Source organism: Myotis myotis, unplaced genomic scaffold, assembly GCF_014108235.1.
Source record: "Myotis myotis isolate mMyoMyo1 unplaced genomic scaffold, mMyoMyo1.p scaffold_m19_p_3, whole genome shotgun sequence".
NCBI classification, from domain to species: Eukaryota; Metazoa; Chordata; class Mammalia; order Chiroptera; family Vespertilionidae; genus Myotis; species Myotis myotis.
In genome coordinates this window covers 127,735,385-127,757,711 of record NW_023416335.1, presented here as the reverse complement: position 1 = coordinate 127,757,711, position 22,327 = coordinate 127,735,385, and the positions used below count along the sequence as shown (strand labels likewise).

The following is a 22,327-nucleotide window of genomic DNA, read 5'->3' as shown; positions in this document are numbered from 1 at the left end:
AGGGGTTCCCAAAGGTGTGGACGGAGTCGGCGAAGAAGGAAGTCTTTTGACTGTCCTTGCCGAGCAATTGCATCATATGTAATTTTTCCTTCAGCATCCACCTGACTGGCCAGTGCATTTGACATTTTTTTCTTTCGTCCCATATCCAGTGGATACTGGGCCACATGGACCTCTGGAAAAGCACCTCCATCTCCAAAATCCTCTAATAACCGAGGTATCCAGCCTTGCCGGTACCCATATGGGGGAGGTTCTCTTCGGGAGGAGACCAGTGAGGTCTGCTGTGATCTCTGGGACCTTGCCTTTTCTTCAGCCTCAAGCTGGTCCTGAGAGAGCTGAGTAGGTGCAGGTAAAAAGCTGGTGAGCGCCATCTTCTTCCGCTTGTTTTCAGCGCCCGCGACAGCACCACGGGCAGCACGCTGTTTTATAAAATCATTTAAAGCGGAGCATCACAACCCCATCTAGCAGGCGGCTCCTCAGGTCCCCGCACAGGCCTCACCCTGGCCCGGCGCCTGGCTGTCCCGCAGCCCCGTTAGCGACACGCGCGAAGCAGGGCCAGGCCGGGAAACGGCTAGACGGGAAGGGGCAACTTATGCCCGGAGCAGCACTCACAGTCCGGTCCGGTCCGGTCCGACTCAGGGACGCCGCCACCGCCGCTCCGGGGTACCTCCGGGCCTAGATGGTACTCTGGACCTGAAGGTGTTAAAGGAATAGAGACATTTACTCAAAAAAAATAAAAACATATACATTCTAAATTCTATATTCACCAGAGTCTGCTATGAGTGCTCTCACCTCGGAAAATTCTGCGGATATCAGGGTCAGTAGGAAGTCTCCTCACTCAACTGGCAGCTCCAACTTCAGTCAGTCTGCTCTGGAGAAGTGATGTGTGCTCTGCACAGCGTGGCCTTTTATAGGACTCCCCTTAGGCCACACCCACTTGCTGAGATTGGCTAAAATCTACAAAAGGAAATAACCACCTTAAAGTGGATTATACAGATGGCAGTCTGATAGGGCATTAGGGTTACAACACATAGAAAACACCTGGGGGCCGACACCCTAACAGGATGTCAGTGTATTTTCTGGTAGAAACAGGAAACTTTTCAATATGCAATACAATACTAACTGTAGTCACTATTTCATAGATGCTGTAGAAAATTATTTTCAACAGAAGTGCCATGCTACTACCTGTATTTCGTTGAAACCCATCACAAGTTAACAAGTTATTGATGCCACCACCATATGAATTATTTTCCACATTATCAAATGTTTGGGAATTTAAATCCTACTTTTAAAAATCTATGAAAATAATTAACCTTGCGAGAAGTTTAAGAAGTGAAAACCTAAGTAACTCTATTTTTAAAATTTATGGAAAAGCAAATGTGAAAGCCATCAAAGACCACCTAGTCTAGAAAGAGGCAAAGCTACTGCCCTCTAATTCAATGTACAGGATGGTAAACCAAAGGAAGGGTCATTGACCTGCAAGATCCCAAAGTTAATTAATTCTCAGAATATTATCTCAAACATTAATCAACTTGTTGCAAGTCACCCACATAAGCTTATAGCAGAAGAAGTTTCATTTTCCGGCAAAAATCAATTAATTCTGTGGGCAGTGTGCCCTCCTGTAGTGCTGTTACCTAGTGTTGTCCCTTACAGAAACTTGTCCAACACTCACTTACACTAATATTTCCTAGATTTCTCATTCTGTCACACAGCATTTTAACATTCTATAACCCAGGCCCTGTACTCTGGTTCTTCCTTCAAATAATAAATAGAGCAACTAGCCTGGCTGGTGTGGTTGAATTGTTGAGTCTCCACCCATGAACCAGATGGACTTGGTTTGAATTTTGGTCAGGGCTTATGCCAGAGTTTCAGGCTAGATTCCCTTAGGGGGCTTGTAGGAGGCAGCCAATCAATCATTGTCTGTCAAATTTGATGTTAGTCTCTCTCTGTCTGCCCTTCCTCTCTCTGAAATCAATAAGAAAACATATTTATCAAAATAAATAAATATTCTAAGTTTTGCTATGTGTCATAGTAACTTCGCAATTCCCTTACCCCAAACCCAGTCTTCAAAGGTAAAGCAAAATCCCTAGACTCTTCAGATTATAGGTTAGTGGAAATGATAAATGCAAGCACAGAGAATTAAAAAATTCCTAAGAGCTCAAATAAGGAAGAGGGTTCTGCTGTGTACAACTGAAGAAGAGAATGAAGAGCAGGTGACTGAACTGAGGATCCTTCCCCCTCATCTTTCCCCAGAAAAAGGCCCCAGGAAAACAATGACTAAAGAGGATTAAAGAGGCTTGAATCCCTGCTATGGCTAACAATGATCGGGACAATAAGCAGGAAATAGCTACTCCTCTCCCATGTGCAAGTTCGAAATCATTGGACTAAGCCTTCCGGTGGTGCTCAGTCATTTGGCATGGGCCCTGGAGATAAGAGGTCATAGGTTCATTCCCTGTCAGGACACGAGCCTGGGTTGTGGGCTCCATCCCTAATGGGCAGAGTGCAAGTGGCACAAAACCAATGATTGCCTCTCATCATCGATGTTTCTATCTCCCTTCCCCATCTTCTATGAAATCAATAAAAATTTGTTAAAAAAACAACAGAATTTCTGCTTTTACCACTTATATTCAACACTATGATGGATTCCTATTCAATGCAATTAGACACGTGAAAGAAGAAAGAGGAAAGAAAGCTATCATAATTTATATTATTAGCTCAGCATGATTGCATAATTAGAAATTTTCCTGAAATCTATAGTTAGTGAAGTTAGGAAGAAATGAGATCAGTGAATTTCTTCTAAACAAACAAAAAAAAATTGGAAAGGAAATTTACAATGCATGTTATATGATCAGAAACTGAAATTCCTAAAAATAAATCTAATAAAAGTTATATAATTCTGTGTGTATAACCTATAAAATGCTATTTTTTTAAAAAAGGAAAGAACTATGAGTCCTGTAAATGGAAATATCCCATATTCATGGATTGAAAGACATAATATGGTAACCATGTCCAATGTCACTAAACAGACCAATACCATAAATATGATTCAATAACTTAAAAAATGTATGTGCATATACATGTGTATGTAATTGAGAAGTTGGGTTTTAAATGAGTCTGTGACTAAGACTCTTAAAATGCGTTTTAGTCAATAAAGGAGAGACAGACCTCACTAAAAATGAATTAGTATTGCAGGCACTATCACCTCAATTACTTTCAAAGCTACATAGCACACATATAACAGCTTCCATATTGTGGGGGAGAATATTTGTGTAAAAGAAGGGATAAACTGTCATAGTCACAGGGTATAAAGGTCTGTCTAAGACAGCGGTTCTCAAGATTCCCTATGGCTTTTTGCCTGGTGGCTCAGGACTGTGTATCCCATTTGATGCTCAGTGGGATTCTGATCACACCTACAGTACAACTGACCTCTTTGGATTCAATGGTTTTGAAAAACAGACGTCATAGGGCACATCTGAAGGACAGAGCCAACGCGCCTATGTGCTCTTTTACGTCCAGACCAGTGAACTGGAAGGAGACAGCGGGGAAGCCCGCTGCCCCAGGACGGAGCACAAGGTCGCGGCGTTGACCCCATGGGGCTCCGAGAGTGCCCCCAGCTTCACGGGTCGCGTGTCCGAGGAGCCCGCACACGAGGCGCCCGTCAAGCACACGAGCTTAGAGCAGTGGCGCTTGCTCCAGGAACAATCTCGACCGAAGCCTTAGTTCAACCTCAGGGAGGTCGAGTGTGCCCTGCCCGCCGAAGCCGTCGTCATTCACCAGTACTGGAGCAGAGGGGGCAGGACTGACCACCTGCTCAACCATCCAGCCGGGGACGTCCTCCCCTGGGGGGCCAAGGGCACTGGCCAAAGCCCTGGTCCCAGAGGGAGACTCAAGGAGAACAGGAGGAAGAAGAAGAAGGTGGCACAGGTCCGTGCCCGCATGCCAGTGATCTCAGCAGCAGGGGAGGCACAGGGGCCTGCTGGAGAGCCTTGGGCTGGGCACTGGGCGGGGGTGGGGAGGGTGTGTGCCCGGACAAGGACTCTGCAATTATGGCAGAGTTGGATACTCGTGAACCCACGTAGGTATTTTCTTTTTTTCTTTGTAAATCCTCACCCAAGGATACTTACCCTTAGATCTTTAGGGAGGGTGAAATGGAGGAGGAGAGACCGACAGAGAAACTTCTATGTGAAAGAGACACAAATATAGGTCACCTACCGCACCCACCCTGACCAAGGAAGGTCACGGATGGAGACTGCAACCCAGGTAGTTGTCCTGAAACAGAATCCAAGCGGTGACGCTTCAGTCCGAGGCCCGCCTCTCTATTCACTGAGCCCCAACAGCCAGGCTGCACATCATGATTTTTATGGCTGTGCATCTGGTGATGTATCCTTGGGGGAGGGAGGGGGGTGTGGGGGGCGGGAGGGGGAAGGAAAGTTGTTGTGCGCATTGATTTCAGTTCTGTTGCCAAGGCGTGCCGTGTCTTGGAGCCCATCAGCCCCTGGCGCGCGCTTCCCAGACCTGCCAGCACTCCCAGGCCGCAGTTCTGTCCAGTGGAGCAGGGTCTCCACTCCTGGGACTAATCTCTGGAATGGCTCCATGTCCGTCTCCAAGGCGCATGTCCAGCTGTGCTGGTGTGAACCGGGGTGGATTGGTGGCCGCGAATGCACGAAAACATCCGGGTGCCCTCCCAGGATCAGCAGCCCCGCACACCCGGGGAGGCTTGTGTGGCTCACGAGAGCCCCCCAAATATTTCTTATCCCTCCCTGATGGGCTGTCACTGCTCTTGCCACCCAGGAGAGGCTGCGAAATGTGTGACTAAACGCCTGAGCGTCCTCCAGGTTTTCCACCAAAGCCCACAACCCCGGATCCGCCATTGCCAAAGAGGGTTGTCCTGGACCCACCCAAGCCTGTGTAAATATGTGTGGTCCCCACCTCGACCCAGAAAACAGAGATGCCGCCCTGCAAGACGTGGAGAAGGTGCCCTGCGGGGCTCCTAGGACACCTGCGGAATCTCCCAAGTCCTCTCCAAGACCTGGAAAAGCTTCAGCAGGCCGTCGCGCCCTCTGCTGGTTGAGGAGCGCCAGTGCAAGCGTCCCTCCTGCAGCCTCCTCTGGGGAAGGCAGAGCCAGGTGACAGGACTTCCCGGGTTCTAGGTAGATCCGAGGGGGGGAAGTCAAGCAGGGGGCGTTGTCTTGGAGAAGGCAGGGGCTGAAGAGTGCTCATGGATGCCGAGGGACCATGCAAATCAAGGAGTGTCCGAGTGTGACTGCGGATGCACACACACACACAAACACACACAAACACACACAGACAGGGGCACAGGGTCCGCTATCAAGATTTCTGCTTGGGAGAAACCAAGATGGCGGCATAGGTAAACACCAGAAATTGCTGCCTCGCACAACCACTTCAAAAACACAACTAAAAGACAAAATGGACATCATCCAGAACCACAGGAAGGCTGGCTGAGTGGAGATTCTACAACTAGAAGGAAAGAGAAAAGCACACTGAGACTCAGAGGAGGTGCGGAAGTAAAGTGCAGAGGTACGGAGGTGCACAAGGAAAGGTCTGGCAACTGAGGACACGATTGTCTTTTTCAATTGGGAGGGAGTCTCAAGCTCCCGACTGCTCTGAACTCCAGTTCCAGACGAGTCTCTGGGGACCCAGACTCATACGGGGAGAAACTGGACTGTCTGGCATCGGCCGGAACTCGAGGGCGGCTTTCTCTCAGAGGTGCTTGCAGTGATTACTGGGACACTGAGAAGCAAGGCCCCTTAGGACAGGACTAAGGAGCAGCGATAGCTGCTTGCTCCACACTGTTGATTCCCTGAGACCCTGCACCACCCAAGCAGAGGCTTTTGCATACGAAAGGCCTGACCCTTTGCAATTGGAAAATTACCTAACAAACTGCAACTGTGTCAGAGAAACCCAGAACATCCAAAAGACGGCCCAAGGCCCCACAGTAGCTTGCACTGCTTCATAGCTGGGCTCCTGCTGGGTAGCCTCAGGAAGAGGCTAAATTAACACCTCCTTATAGATCCAAGAGCCAGTATACCCAGTGATCAGAGTGGGACCATCCAGATTACAACTCCTCAGATCCATAAGGGACACACTCAGGGGGCAGACTCAGTGAGCACCAAAGCCCCACTGAAGCAAGTCTTGCCCCAGAAGGGTGTCTCCTGCACAGAAGTTCTCCCACTTCAGACTCAGAAGATTCTCACAGCCAAATGGCCTGGAGGTTAATTCCTCCCAGTGATACCTACAACAATCAAGGCTTAACTACAACAAGACTGTACACAAAGCCCACAAGGGGGTGCACCAAGAGTGTCCACCTCAGGTAATTGGGGAGGCTGAGCCACCGGGCTCTAATGGACACCTAGCACAGAAAGCCACTCTATCAACACAGGAAAGCATAAAAATGCAGAGACAAAGAAACAGGTCACAAGTGACAGAAATGGAGGAAAGCAAACTACTGGATATAGAGTTCAAAACCACACTTTTAAGGTTTTTCAAGAATTTTCTAGAAACCGCCAATAAACTTAGTGAGACACTCAAGAAATCTAGTGAGACCGCCGATAAATTTAATGAGATCCTTGAGTCTAGTGAGACCCTTGAGGTCATGAAAAAGGACCAACTAGAAATTAAGCATACACTGACTGAAATAAAGAATATTATACAGACTTCCAACAGCAGACTAGAGGATCTCAAGAACCAAGTCAAAGATTTGAAATACGAAGAAGCAAAAAACACCCAACTGGAAAGAAAAAAGAATCCAAAAATATGAAGATAGTGTAAGGAGCCTCTGGGACAACTTCAAGCATACCAACATCTGAATTATAGGGGTGCCAGAAGAAGAGAGAGAGCAAGATATTGAAAACCTATTTGAAGAAATAATGACAGAAAACTTCCCCTACCTGGTGAAAGAAATAGACTTACAAGTGCAAGATGCTCAGAGAACCCCAAACAAAAGGAATCCAAAGAGGACCACACCAAGACACATCATAATTAAAATGCCAAGAGCAAAAGACAAAGAGAGAATCTTAAAAGCAGCAAGAGAAAGGCAGTCAATTACCTACAAGGCAGTACCCATACCACTGTCAGCTGATTTCTCAACAGAAACTTTGCAGGCCAGAAGGGAGTGGCAAGAAATAGTCAAAGTGATGAATAGCAAGAACCTACAACCAAGATTACTTTATCCAGCAAAGCTATCATTCAGAATTGAAGGTCAGATAAAGAGCTTCACAGATAAGGAAAAGCTGAAGGAGTTCATCACCACCAAATCAGTATTAAATGAAATGCTGAAAGGTATCCTTTAAGAAGAGGAAGAAGAAGAAATAGGTACAGATACAAATTATGAATAACAAATACACATCTATCAACAAGTGAATCTAAAAATCAAGTGAATAAATAATCTGATGAACAGAATGAACTGGTGATTATAATAGAATCAGGGGCATCGAAAGGGAATGGACTATTCTTGGGGAGGGGAAAGGGGTGTGGGGAATGTGGAAAGAGACTAGATAAAAATCGTACACCTATGGATGAGGACAGTGGGGGGGAGGGGGTGGTAAGGGCAGAGGGTGGGGTGGGAACCAGGTGAAGGGGAGCTATGGGGGGAAAAAAGAGGAACAACTGTAATAAGCTGAACAATAAAGATTTAATTTAAAAAGAAAGAATTATGGAGTAGACCATAAACAGGAAGAAAACAACTTAATGGGTTATTTGAACAAGTTTTATTGTCCTGTGTTTACCATTTTAGAAGAGTTTTCATGTTGTTTGGTGACTGCCTATTAACACATCAATCTCCCCCAGTAAATGGTAAACCCCATGGGAGTGTAGACTGTGTTTTATATGCAGTCATTTCCAGGGTGCTATTTGGTCAGTGTTTGTTCTGATTAACTGGTGCCCAAAGTACCCATGGTTTAATATTTTGAATATAATTCTTAGATGTAGCTATAGTACTTAACACATTGTATGCGGGAAACGTATTTATACGTTCTACCAGTGTAGTAGAGGGCGGGACACGTATTAATACGTTTTTTATAGACTAGTGGTAGAATGCGGGTAACGTATAAATACGTAAACTAAAGTTTTCGTAATTTTACTGAACATTGCCATTTGCGCAAAAAAGGCCTGCCCCACCTGTTAGCTCACGATAAAAACTACCCGCAAACAATGTGTTAAAATAATACCTGGTATTTAGTAGGAACATAAAACACCATGAGTGAGTGAGTGAATTAATGAAGGGCCTCATGAATCTATCTGCTCTCTGCTTTAAGTGTATTTTATGGAATGTACTACTCTCTCACAGAAAGAGAAAAACAAAAAAAAATTAAGAAGTTAATTTAGCGTAGAAAGTATCTTTCTCCATCCTATATAATAAAAGAGAAACATGTAAATTGACCATCCCCCTGCTATGCTCACCAGCCAATCAAGAGTGAGTATGCAAATCAACCTGACAAAGATCATGGGTTAATTTGCATACACAGGTGCCAGGTGGAAAACAGAGAGGGCAAGCTAGTGGCTTGGGGGGATGTGACCCCTCGGTCTCTCCCAGCAGCACAGGGAGCACCATGAATTCTGGGAATAGTTGGTCTGATGGCAGCCCTAGGACCGGAAGCAGAAGCCCAGAGTGTGGGGAGCACCAGGAATGCTGGGAGTCATAGTTCTGGTGGCAGATGGCTCTCCTAGACACTAGATCAAAGTGAGCCTGGAGCAAGTTACTGTTGCGGCGGGGGATGGAAGGAAAGCAAAGGTGAGAGACATAACTGAAATCAGAGTGTCTAGGAAAAATTAAAGGGAAGATAGCCTAAAAATTCCAGGAAATCTCCACCAATGAAGCAAAGAAAAAAAAAATACCTCTATTATTCTGTGAGCAACAAACCAAACTGGGTTGGGGGTCTCAGACAATTTGCTCATATGATGTAAAGATGGAAACTCTCAGATTGGAGAGGGTGCAGGTAGGGCTGAGGAACCCCCACACCCCCAGTGCACAAATATCATGCACTGGGCCTCTAGTATATATATAAAAGGCTAATATACTAAGTGTCCGACTGGTCGACTGGTCACTATGAGGCACATGGGCCACCAGGGGCCAGATGCTCAATGCAGGAGTTGCCCTGACACACACTGGCTATTTACAGAGAAACAGCACCACAGACCTGGGACTGACAAAGCAACACTCAGCTTCCCCCAAGTGGGACACAGGCCCCTCCACCACCCCTGAGCAACACCCCACCAAATCGCAGCCGACGCTTCTGAGACCCCATGGTGCAAAATGCGGCCCACAGCCCAGCCAAGCCCAGCCCAGCCCAGAAAGAGTCTCTGAGTGTGCTGGGTAATGACATCACATAGCAACACCCAGCTTCCTCTCCCTAGCGACTAGCCTCCTTGCAGTTTCTTCAGCCCAGGAACACAACTTGCTTTGTAGCCAGGTGCAAACATTTTACACTTTAACCAAATGTTTGTGAAGCATTTTCCCATGCCTCATCTAATTTGATCCTCACAGAAATCCTGGAGTAGGTAGATGGGAGACTCAGTGGAATCCTATTTCCTTTTCATTAGCCAGAAAACAGAGACTTAGGAAGTTTAGAAACTTGACCCTACTGAAAAGAAGTAAGAAATGGTAGAACTTGAAAATGACTTCAGGTTTTCTCCCTGCACAGAATATAGTCAAACACTGCTGCAGTTAAATATTTTACCCTTTATTCTCCCTGCATCATGTACAATAATAATCTGCTTCATGTTGATATTTACTGCTGTGTTGCTGACAATTACCTGAAAGAGAAGTTGGGGTGCTTCACTAAGCTGGAAAACGTTTAGCTAAATCAGAAAGCAGGTTTAATTAAGCAAGTTTGTTCTATATCTATGAAAGGCTAAGTTGACTCGCGCATGCATTATACTTATAAAGCTCTTGCTGGCACCAATCGCACATGTGTGTTTTGATCTGTTATTGTCAATCATGAATTTGGTTGACACTTCTATTATAGAAAAAGGGAAAATAGTGGTATTAAAATATTTCTTCTAATTAATTTCCTTTCAATGTGCACGAATCTGCGCACCGGGCTGCTAGTAATTAATAATTGTAAGTCAAAGGTGAATATAAATTATTATCATTGCTTTTTAAATGATTATTAGACTAAACATCTCCACTGGTAATTAATAGATAGTGTGGTACACCAAAGAGAACTATTTTGTCATATTAAAATATATATGTATATTTACACACGTATATAATTTTAGGAATCATTAATATATTTGGTAATAGGATAGAAAAGACTCTCATATATATTAAGATTAATTATGAATTTATCTACTTGGGTAACTAACTTGACATTTGATTACTATCTAGTAAAATTATTTGAATTACTTGGCAGCCCACATGTAACACCACTAAGTTATATTAAATTCAACCAGAACTGAATATTTTCTGTTTGTAAAGTAGCTGTTATGAGTCTAAACTTCAGTGTCCTATAGGTTTAATACAAAAATGGATAATAATATTGAACACCCTAAATTCTTTAAAAATATGCATTTTAAAACACACTTGACTTAAGGCTTTTAGCAAAATCTTTATGGATCTGTTTTGTCTATGTAATCTGTACCAATCACCTTCCTCCCTCTAACCTCTATCAACAATGAGTCACCACATTGAATTCCCATCAAATCTCTTCCTGTTCTATTCCTTATGGGTCCTTTTTTTCTAAGTCAACAATTTTGCTAAACTGCATAAACAAATACATGCTAAAATATTCGTTGGGCATTATTAATTGCCAAATTTCTTCTAATATATGTAGAATTTAATAGTTGATTTATAAGGAAAAAATATTGCCTTAAACTAAAAGAATGGTGAGATTTAACATTGGAGAGGCTCAAGTTAGAGAGAACACGACCATGCCATTGACAAGTAGAAAGTATTGTGAAGAAAGTAGGGCTTTGAGGTACACCAGAATTCAAACTCCCCGTTTTTGTCCCCGTTTATGGCTGGGTCTGATAGTAATCTTAGTGACATAGGAGTTGTAATACATTACATGTTCTTATTTCCAATTTAGATTCTTACTATAATTCCGGGTATTTTCCTTATAGTAAACTTTTCTCAGCTTTACACTTGGACTCCTCATTATACCCATGACCTCCTGATATTGGCCACCTCCTTTGTTGTTTTATACAGTATGCAATATTTTTCTAACTGACAGCCATGTGGCAGCCTCGGGCTCTTCTCCTGCCCGTAGTGAGTAATTTTCCATTTCCACCCACCTCCCATTAGTGGCAGCTGATTCCTCATTTAGATAATTAAGAATTCTGCAATCAGAATAAGCTTTACACTTTTAGAAGAATGGGGCTAGGGGCCAAGAAACTGCTCTAATGATGTGAATATTCTAGCACAATTTTTCATTCTGCTTCTTTGCTCCCTTTAAAACTTCTCATCTCATAAATAATTTATCACTAACCTTTGGACACCAATTACTGAGAGTCAGCGTTTTTCCAGGGCAGTGTTATCATACGCAGTATGGCTGCAAGAGTTTGACTTGGATATTGACTCAGAGTTATGTCCTTGAATAATCTGAACTGAATTCGAACTGTCATTATTCTCCCCTCCATTTCACAGAGTAGAGTCAATGATAGAAGGAAACAGACTGTGTGGCTTCCAACCTCTTTCACCCATTAGCTGTGCAACTGTGGGTAAGATGTTCAAGGGCTGCTGGCATCAGCTTTCTCACTGGTAAACTAAGCATATGTGCTTAGCATAGGCCCTGACACAGGTCTCAGCAAATGCTCGTTTAAACATGGAATAAACAAATGTTGGTTGTCATAAATTTTTTAATCAGGTACTTTAAATTGTAGAATTATAATAAACTTAAAGTGTACTTATGTTCAGGGGCACTTTAGGAGGAGAATCATTGCTGTGAGCACTATTAAGTCGGTTCATACTCATGCTCAAGCAAGTGGAAGCCAAGAGCTTTCCTGTTACAGTAAATAATTTTTTGTCCAGTTCCTATGAGGGTCCATCCATCAGCAAGGACTTGACTCTTATGTAACAAAGTTCAGAGTGCAAGAGTTGTGGTTGGGTTCCCTCCTTGCTGACTCTTGTCTGGGCTTTTCTACTGAAACTAGTTTTAGGTCACACATCATGAAATAATTCACGATGCTTCCTTATTAGAACTACCTAATAATCATAGTTCACTTCATAGATTTATTTTATTCATTTCATAGTTTCATTCATTTTTTTCACAATATTAAAAATGTTTATTAAGGTCTTTTTAGGGGCATGGAAAATAGAAAATTAGTTCCTTGCCCTATAGGATTCTTAGGTAGAAGAGAACCACAGACAACTAACTATAATTTCAAAAGATTAATGGGATTGTCAATAAAGTGAGTGTGAAGGAATTACAAAGCAGGAGTACCTACCTTTCCAAAGGTGCTCTGGGCAATTGATGAATGCATGACTAACGAAGTTGTGAATGTGGAAACTGCCTCTCAGGCTAAGGCAGAGTCAATCCTTACCACTGATTTATGTACCCAATACAAGTGGTTAAGCAGCTGGAAAGAGCTGGAAATGGGGCAGTAATGAAGATATTATCCTCGGGATGCCAGACAAACAAATAAGCAGGTTTGTCTCTTTCCCTAACAAGTTGTGCTGTAATTGGTGGCTGTTATCATTAATAAATTAAGTGATACTCAAGTGCCAGAAAGGAAGTGACTATCACAAGTCCTGAATTTAAAACTAGGTAATGGCCAATGAACACATATTCTCATTTTTGTTTCTCAGGATTAAAGTATTTAGCATTATTTCATTTAGCAATTTGGATTTAAAATTTAAGCATTAAAGATAAAGTTTGTGTCATCTTCTCTGCTATCTCTATTAAAGGACATACAAATGTCCTTTACAAATATTGTCTGTGCAGATTGCTGATGTTAGTGGTCTTAATGTCAAAATTCAAAATAGATTTATTATAGGAACGCCTTTAGATAAACTATAATTAACAGGTTTAAATTTTTATAATTATATAAAATAATAATTCATAGAAATCCAAGGACACTTGAGTGTCTGTCCCCCCCCCCCCTTTTTTTTTTAAACAAACTTTGAAAGTTTATATTTATGGCTTAGTCTCATAGGTCAAAAATATATTAAAAGCCAAGATATATGGCAAAACATTCAAATAAATAATATAAATATCTTAATATGGTGGTTGTACCAACACCTTTACAGTATATATATATATATATATATATATATATATATATATATCCCCAAAAATGCATCTGTAAATACAACAGGAACACCAGGATCAGTAGTTCACATTTAAATGTATTACCTTTGCCACTAGGTGGCACCTACACATTATTAATAGTACAGCATATGGTTCTGCATAAGAAGGCAAAATATAAAGTAAATGAGAGAAGTAGTTAATAGTTTATTAACTTTGTTTGTATTTAAATATTTGTGCCAGTATATAACTTGAGATTATGGGTTTATTGCAGGGAATAGTATGGAATTCACAAAACTCTTTTAAGAAAAAAAAACAAACATTAAATATTCCTCTTTTAAGAAAAAAATAAAGATGAACATTGACTTTGGAAAATCCACTGGAGGAAAAAAATATAGTCACTTGTTCTTGACCTCAACTTGTCATTTTACATATAACCTCTCAGCTCATGCGAATGCTACAATCTATAGGTACAATTATATAGAGCATTATAATTTTGCTTTTGGTAGTGTTATTTATTGGTAAATGTCATATGAAATGTCTAATAGTGGCTTTTGTGAGAGCCGGTAATTAATTAATACCCATTAAAAGTCTTACCCAATGAGAACTAAAAGTGGAATGCTAAAAATCTAAATGTATTCATAGGAGAGACTACTCAATATTTTATAACAGAAATGTAAATTACTATAAAAAGTTCAAATGCCATATGAAAGAGTCAGAAGATGCCAATGTATTACTTTTAGGTATAGCATAAGACAGAACCTTCAATAATGAGGTATCATTCTGAATGATATCCAATTATTTTACACATTTATAAAATTACCTAAAAATTCTTATATATTTATAAACTTTTTATTTCACTTTAATTATAGATAAGAAGCAACACAACTACATCATAGACTAATTTATTGTACTTCAATTTTCTCCCCACCTAATACATATATATTGGCCCACATATACAAAAAATATTAAACAACAAGTTGTCAGATTGTCATCATATGATTTATATCCATTCCAAAACTACTACTAGATATTATAATGGAGGCAGAAATACCAGTACCGTTTGCTTAGGTGTCCCTATTATCAACCCCACATTGCAGATACTATCGATATCCTCTTTCCAACCCTCCGTGGGACTCAGGAAAAGCTTATGAAAAAAATTTTGTTCCTGAACAGAGTGTTTTAAATAAGGCAACAAAGAGATATGTTCCAATAACATGTGTACCCATAACATTGAACTCAAAATAGAGTACTAGAGTTCCCAATTTACTTCTTTGAATTTCAGTTTCTTCATCTGTAGAAGGAAAGTAAAGCATTAGTTCACAGTGTGGTTATGTTTAAATGTGATAATGCTAAAAATCTTGCATTGCTCAAATATTTTTTGGAATCTTATGTCTATGTTCTGAATAACAAGTGTCTATAGCAGATATTTAATATTTATTGGAATTTTCAATATCTTTAGGTACAGCATAAGACTTTGTCAAGTTTTAGCATTATGATCCATGTATTTTGAGTTTGAAAAAATGCATTCTAATATCCATTGCTTATATGGGGAAGAATGATCCTGAAGAATGGGTAATTCTTAGCACGAGACATTAAGATATTATGTCAGGAATAAAGGAAACATCGTTTACTAGCTGTGGGAGGAGGACATAAAGGCCAGGAAGTGTATTTTGAGGATGAATCAAGCTCAGAGATTTAATTGGTTCTCATAGGCTGTACAATGGTATGTGCCACTCAAAGTAGATTTTCTGATTGTAGTTATCCAAGGAGAAACAAGGCAAAGTTAATTAATCGTTTTTTTATCTTGTGAGATTTTACATTTTTGGTTATTCTAATCATTAACAAGTGACTTTTAGATATTACATTATATGTAAATGGTCTCATCTGTGCATAAGACTCTTAATACAACTGGTAAATATTGAATATCACTGTTCTGAGTACTGGCTAAGTATTGGCTCATTTACTCTTCATATTCTCATTTAATCCCAAGAGGTAGATACTACAGATAACGAAAATGAGAAGGTCAATGTCAGTAACATTCCTGAGGACATTAAAGTAATAAATAATGGAACTTTTGAACCTACAAACCACAATCTTAGACATGAAATTCTTAAGAGGGCTCTGCAATGCTTGAACCACAGAGCATCTGGGTCTTTAATGTGCATCTATTCCGCTTAGAGGCCTTGCTACAAGGTAGATTCTAACTCAGTAGATCTTCGTTGGAGCTCAGGCATCTGCATTTCTAACACACTCTCAGGTGGTGCTAATCTTGCTGGTGCCAATATCAAGGCACCAGACCATTGCATTTGTACACTATTTATATACAGAAGCTAAAACTAAATTTCAAGAACGAGTAGATTCATTCTTAGTTCAGTGGTAAAAGCTAAATAATTGGTTATCTCAGTACAAAAAAATTGCAATGAAATGAGATTTCCTGAGCCTTGTTAATGAATCTCGGCTGATCTCATGTTGATATATTCAGTTGATAATTTTGATTATAAAATGTAGTTTAGTGTATAACGATTAATAGTGAGTTAAGTCTGTAATGCAATTCTTCTTAACTATTTGGTTATTTGGTCTTCACAATAGGCCTGAGAGGGATGGAGGAAACAGACACATGAAGCTACCGCTATAGGTCTCTGAGGCAGCAGTGCCAACACACAGATGCCCAAACTCTTCTCTTTCATCAGCTGGCCTTGATGTGAGGCTATGTTCCACTGAGGGGCTAAAAGTAAATCGGTGCAGAGCAAGGCTAGTACTAAAACAATTTAGAGCCACTTTCTGATTTTGCTCTAAATCCACAGATAGCAAGGCCAAAGTGATTCAGAAGCATTAAGAGTAATTTTCAATTGTGACTGTATTAATTTGAACCTGCCTAAATATAAACAACATAGCTGCACATATTTTATTATGCTGCTAAAAGATAAATAAGCCATTTTCTTAAAAAAATAATTTCTATATTATTGATATTTAGAGAGAAAGGAAGGCAGGCGGAGAGATTGAGAAACATCAATGTGCTGCATCATACAGGCATGTTATCTGGGGTTGAGCCTGCAAGCTGGGCATGGGTCCTACCCAAGATTCAAATCAGCAACCTTTTTGTGCAAGGAATGGTGCCCAACCTACTGAGCCACACTGGCCAGGGCAAGAATCCTTTTTTCTTATCCTTCTCCCTTACTCATATGGGGTGATATGAGTATCATTTTCTTTGAAGGTGCTATAGGTTTGGTGTAGCTGACAGGTTATTCCACCATATTTTAATGAAACTATGGTGGGATTACTGTCTTTATATGCATATATATTCAGAATTCAGAGTTTATCTCTAAATGTTAAGTATATTTGCCATCCTTAAAATGCTAAGTTTTCACAGGAAAAAATCTCTTCAATTTACTAGTACTGTGAAGACTAAGTAATGAAGATAAATCAACAAATGCTGTTGGCAGTCATAGAAAAGGAAAATATAAGAATCTCTACCTGTAAAAACATCTAAGAATAGATTTCAAAGATTCTTCAAGCCCAGACCTTATAAATAAATTGATCATTTGTGTTATTTTTCTGACAAATGACAAAGAAAATACCTCCATTCTTGAAAGAAATGACTAAGTGGCACTTCATTACCATTGTGTTCACTCAACAAACTTGATATTACTTTAACAATGAGCTTATTTTTTTAATGTGTTTTCTTCAAGTGTACACTTACCTCTAACACGAATGACTAGGTGTATTCTAAGCCATATTAACACTGTTACTATTGAATCATCAAGTTGTACTGAACAGCTGTGCAGAGGTTCTCTGAGGGAGTTTGCAACTATGGTGCTCCGGTCATGCTGAGCGGTAATCCCTAGGGCGCCCTCATTACATGATCGTGTAAGGGAGGTTTCTGAAAAGGGTCATAGGTGAACTGGATGACCAAAGCCCCCACCCCGATATGATTTAATTATTTCCTATCAGTGTCCAGGATTAGTAGCGAGCATCATATCACCTGTCTAATAAAAACTGTGAATAAATCAGATGTTTTGTCCTTTAATTTGTGTTGGTGTCTATTCAGAAGGTATTGATAGTACAGAAATGAACAGGTAATATGGCTTTTGCTTACCTCTCTTGCTTTTCATTGGCCACTCCTTCAGAACACCCTGGCCCCCTGTCCTCACTTCCTCCAAGACTCAAGCTCCTTCTAGCTCTCGGCCTTTAGACTCAGAGCTTCCTCTGGCCACAGTAAACACCCCCAGCTTCACTCTTGGGTTTTCTTATGACATATCCTTTCATAGTGGTACATTTCCTTCAGAATAGTTGCAGCAAGTAATTTTTCCAACTCTTTATTTACCAATGTTTTTATTTTCTACTGCACTATAAGCAACATGAGAGTAGGGGGTTTGCTTATTCATCATTGTACCCTTACCCTCTTCACAGTGCTTAACCCCTAGTAGTTCAGTAAATATTTCTTGGTTAACAGTACATAAACTAGGGTCAAGTTCTGAGTCATTGCTCAGGTTTACATGTTTTACAATGACTAGTGGATAATGCTTTGTGTGTGTAGAGACGATATGTTGAATCTTTAATTTAAGAGTAGAATATTTTGCAAAATAAACTGAGAATTGTCCAGATGTGATTGTAAAAAATTCAATCCTAAATGAAAGGGTTTCTTTAATGAGAACATACTTAAGACCTTGGGAATATTTATCATGGATGAAGTGTTTTGGAGCTATGCCTTGTAAAGGTTTATTGACCAGTATTGGGATTGACCAGAAGCAGAATTCTTGATTTCCCTCTTTATATATACATTATAGATGCATATAGGTAGCCAATTTTGAACTACTTTTATAGGGAACTCAGACATTGCATCATTCAGGGAATTATTTCTTAGAGTATAAATAAATGTTTGGTTATTCACTGCTATATTTTGGAGTGTTTGGTGTCATTTAAAAATTCTTACAATGCGCCCTAACCGGTTTGGCTCAGTGGATAGACCATCAGCCTGCGGACTCAAGGGTCCCAGGTTCGACTCCGGTCAAGGACATGTACCTTGGTTGCGGGCACATCCCCAGTAGGGAGTGTGCAGGAGGCAGCTGATCGATGTTTCTCTCTCATCGATGTATCTAACTCTCTATCCCTCTCCCTTCCTCTCTGTAAAAAATCAATAAAATATATTTTTAAAAAATTCTTACAATGCTTGAATTAGTTTTTCTTCTTCTGTTCATCCTGTTGGCTATTGAAGTATACTGCTGAATAGATTTCTGATATTTAAATAATAAGAAGTGAGAAGCAATATAATTTCATTTAATACTTTATTTTTATTTCTATTATTTTTCAACAGCTTAAGCTTATCACCCTGATAACTGCAATACACTGGGCTAGCTGAGGAAAACTCAATATCCAGGTAAGATATCAATCACCATACAGTCTTCACCAAATAAATACTAACTGTTGGTTAAAACTATACTTAGGAGTACAGTTTGTCAAAAGATATAATTTTTGAAATGGCAGGCTTAAATTCTTCATCTATGGAGTCCATCTATTCTGGCAATATGCTATGGATGGAAACTTTAAGTTGACAATTAAGTGCTCAGGAAGAAATGTATTAGTCCTAAAAAAAAAAAAAAGTCTAAATAAAAGCTATTGTTTTTGAATAATGTATTTTCTGTAGTGACATTAGAAATTAGCTCATGCAAGCTTGCACTTACACATCTTTGTTTTATTCTTTTATAAGTAAAGAAATGGTATTCTACCCTAAAATGTCAATTATCTTTAAAATAATCAATTCTGCAAACATTATTTTTATGGTCCCTGTGAACTTATGACAAGGAATATATCTAGGAAGGCTTCAAAATCTAAACTATGTTCCATTGCTTGCAGTTACCTTGGGTTTTAACTAGATGTGCAAGTTGACTTCTGACCATGGGGCATCTTCTCCATGCATGGTATGGATTGCTGAGGCCATGGCAGAGAACCAGTTCCACAGAAGCAACTTCATGTTCTTCTGAGGAAGATCCATGGCACTGTGGAACAAGAACTGTAAATGAGCAATGCCATGGAGACCGAAAATGGGGCTACCAAAATACAGCCCTCAAAAATCAACTCTGAAGGTGGAAACATCTACAAGAAATGTTTAAATAAATAGTTTTAATAAAATAAGTTATCAGGTTAAGAGCACTGATGGGTATTCAGTAGAAATGGCACATGCTCCTTATGGATGTAACAGTTAAAATAGGTATTGATTTCAAGCTCATTAAGTAGATAATCATATAACTGTTATGTTAAAAAAACAACAACAACACGTTTTCAGTAGTACCAGAATTAAGAAGAAAACTTGGATGTCTAGAAAAGGAAAACAGCAAATGAAAACATTCAAACTGTAGTAAATAAAATATTTGGCCTTTAATCGTTTTGAATTAAATTATGTTTGAAAGCTCCCCTTCCCCCACCCATAGTCACACACAAACACACCAATTTTTAAAATTTTTATAATGGCCAAAGAAAGGGTTTACATGCATATTTTTATTAATGGAACTCACTTTTTAATTCGTTTTTAATATGTTGCTAATCCATCCCATTCCTCAAGTCCCTTTCTAATAGTCAGTGTCCTGTAGCATGAGGAGAGCTTCCTGTGACACTTTGGGAATGACCTGTTCTGGGCTTAAATGCGAACAGTCTATAAAGTTCGCGCTCTCTTCCTCGGCCATCAGGAATGACAAGGGCATTTCCAGAGGCAAGTGATTCTCTTCCCCTCTCTGCTCCTCCTCCTCGAGCCCCTCCTCCTTTTCTTCTGTTTTCTCCGCTTCCTCCTCCTCCACCACCTCCTCCACATCTTCAGCCTCTTCCACCTCCTCCTCATCCTGGGCCTCTGCCTCTTCATCCTCCTCCTCCTCCTCACTCTCCTCTTCCTCACTCTCTTCGTCCTTCCCATCACACTCCTCATCACACTCTTCCTCATCACACTCCTCCTCATCACACTCCTCATCAACTTTCTCCTCTTGCTCTTCCTCTACCAGCTGTGGGGCCGGAGAATGGTTTTCCTCTTCCTCCGGGGCAGGACTAAAGGCCAGAGAGGGATTCTGCCCAAAGCCATACAAAGCGTCCTGCATCTCTGCGTCTTCCTCATCACCACTGGGAGGCGCATCGTTTCCGCCTGCCTGGGCCTGCTGACGCTCCAGCTTCTCTTGCTGCCTCATGTCCTCGTAGATCTGGTTCATGATGAACTGAGTGGTGTTGCGCGGCGCCTGCAGGCCAGGTGCCCGCCACCCGTACAGGTCGACCGGCTGCAGCAGGGGGCTCACCTCCACCGATGGGCTCCTTGGGACCGGGCGGCTAGGCTGGCGGCGCAGGCCACGGCCCCTGCGGCCCCAGCGCTTCTTGCGGACAGGGGCCCTCGCCCAGCCGGGGTTCCAGGGCCCACGCCAGCAGAAGCAGCAGCAAAGGCAGACGGGGTGCAGGCCATACATTCGGGCCACTAGCCCAGGGCTGGGGGGCTTCCGGTATCCCATTGGAGGTGGGCACCAGGGCCCTCCCCAGCACCCCCAGTTAGAGTACATGCCCCAGTAAGGACTCTGGGGTGGTTGGAACCAAGGGCCCGGGCCGTACCGTGGCTTCGGCTGCTTCCTCTGGGGCTCATACTCAGCCTTGGGGCCATAGTGCTGCCGCCGCTTGTAAATCGGGGCGCCCCTGCGCCTTCGGTGGCAGGAGGACCAAGAGCGAAACGGAGCAGAGGCTGCCCAGCCGCCGCCCAGGTTAAGAGGGGCTTCCCTTTTATGGAGGGTCTGGGTCATGGTTCAGGGAGCTCCGAGAGGTCTAAGTGGAAGCGTCCTAAACGCTGTCCTCAAATTTGGCCAGATCCGAGGTGCTGAAGCCTCGGCACCCAGTGTCCCTCCGCACAGCACCACGTGCCTGGCTGGGATCCGGCCTTACCCTCCAGAGAGACCCTCTTCTCCACTCGCTCACTCGCTCTTCTCTGGGAATCTCTCGCCCTTCTCACCCGGGTGGTCTCGCCCAGGCGGGTTGGGTGGGACTGGCGCTGTGTAAAGAGGGCGGGGAGGAAAGTGTTGAGGCGCAACACTGAGGGACAGGCGCCCCCCACACGCCCGCCTCGGCAGGGGGTTCCCGTTACCTCGATGGCGCCTCTCAACCCAGGTGCGTCTCCGCCGGCGTCCTGGCCGGACTGAGGTGGCGCGGGCAACGACAGCCTTTAAATACCGGCGGGAGGCCCCGCGTGCCACCGCGTCCTTGGTTGCCCTGGGCGACAGCCAATTGGAGTCGAGGTCGTTCCTGAGCGCGGAGGCTGGGTTCGGACCAGAACCAGGTGCCCCCGTGAACGTTCGCAGGGGGCTTGTGACGCAATTCTAAGGGGGGACGCTGGTGGCCGGGTTTCTGTTGCCCCACTTAGGACACGCTTGAGGCAGTTTACTTGAACCCTTCGTACCAACCACCCCCGGGCGTGGGCATGTAGATGCTGGCCCTGCGGCTGACCCTGGGGTGGGAGAACTGTGTATTCAGAAACTAATAAACCTATATCCAACTCCTTCGAGGAGAAAGGGGGATAGGGAGAAAGTTCTCCGTGTCAGAAAACGGGGCCCCGCTCCTGGCCTTATGGTCAGTGTCTACTCTTCCAGCCACTGGGCGCGGTGGCTCATGGTCCGTGAGCCTGGACGGCAACCTTTGTTGCGTTGCTGATTGTGCGCTGGGGCTCACGCAGGAGACCCTGCCTGTGAGGTGGGCGTTGTCGCCACGCCTGGCAGTTTGGGGAACTGAGAGGTTGATTTGCCCAAGGTCGTGGGGCTAATGAACTTTAGGGCTAATATTTAAGCGTATGCTCCTTTGACCCCAGAGCCTAAATTCTTAACATCGGCACGCTGTACTGCACACCCTCCTTAAATAGGATTCTTACGATGAGCAAATGAGACCAGTATGAGAAAGCACTTTGCTAATGGTAATATAGGACGCAAATGTCCGGTCATGTAATCCAGGGGTTCTTGAAAATACAAATAGTATGTATTTCCTTTTGTCCCGTTATTAGCCAGAGAGCACATAATATTGGGAGCCTTTACGGTATTATGGTTAAAGAATTGGGTAAAGAATAAGGGCTTGGCCCTGGCCTGTGTGGCTAGAGTGTTGGCCTGTGCAGGAGGGCCATG

At 42.3% G+C, this 22,327-nt stretch overlaps 1 protein-coding gene across 1 annotated transcript; it reads right to left on the bottom strand.

Annotated features, from left to right (window-relative positions):
- Nucleotides 1-568: 568 nt before the first annotated feature.
- On the bottom strand, nt 569-20,965 carry CCER1 (coiled-coil glutamate rich protein 1). Its single transcript, XM_036298962.1, has 3 exons — nt 20,074-20,965; nt 19,060-19,212; nt 569-690 (listed from the first exon to the last, which is right to left on the bottom strand). Exons 1-3 carry the CDS (start codon nt 20,963-20,965, stop codon nt 569-571), a joined length of 1,167 nt encoding a protein of 388 aa, XP_036154855.1.
- Between the last annotated feature and the right edge of the window lie 1,362 nt (nt 20,966-22,327).

Excerpts from the sequence above, each read along its gene's own strand:
- CCER1 (XM_036298962.1), bottom strand. The coding sequence starts at position 20,965 with ATGACCCAGACCCTCCATAAAAGGGAAGCCCCTCTTAACCTGGGCGGC. Across the intron at positions 19,213-20,073 it reads AGAGAGTGAGGAAGAGGAGA|TTCTTGTTCCACAGTGCCAT; the intron begins GTGAGGAGGAGG and ends GCTCATTTACAG. Across the intron at positions 691-19,059 it reads ACATCTAGTTAAAACCCAAG|GTCCAGAGTACCATCTAGGC; the intron begins GTAACTGCAAGC and ends TAACACCTTCAG.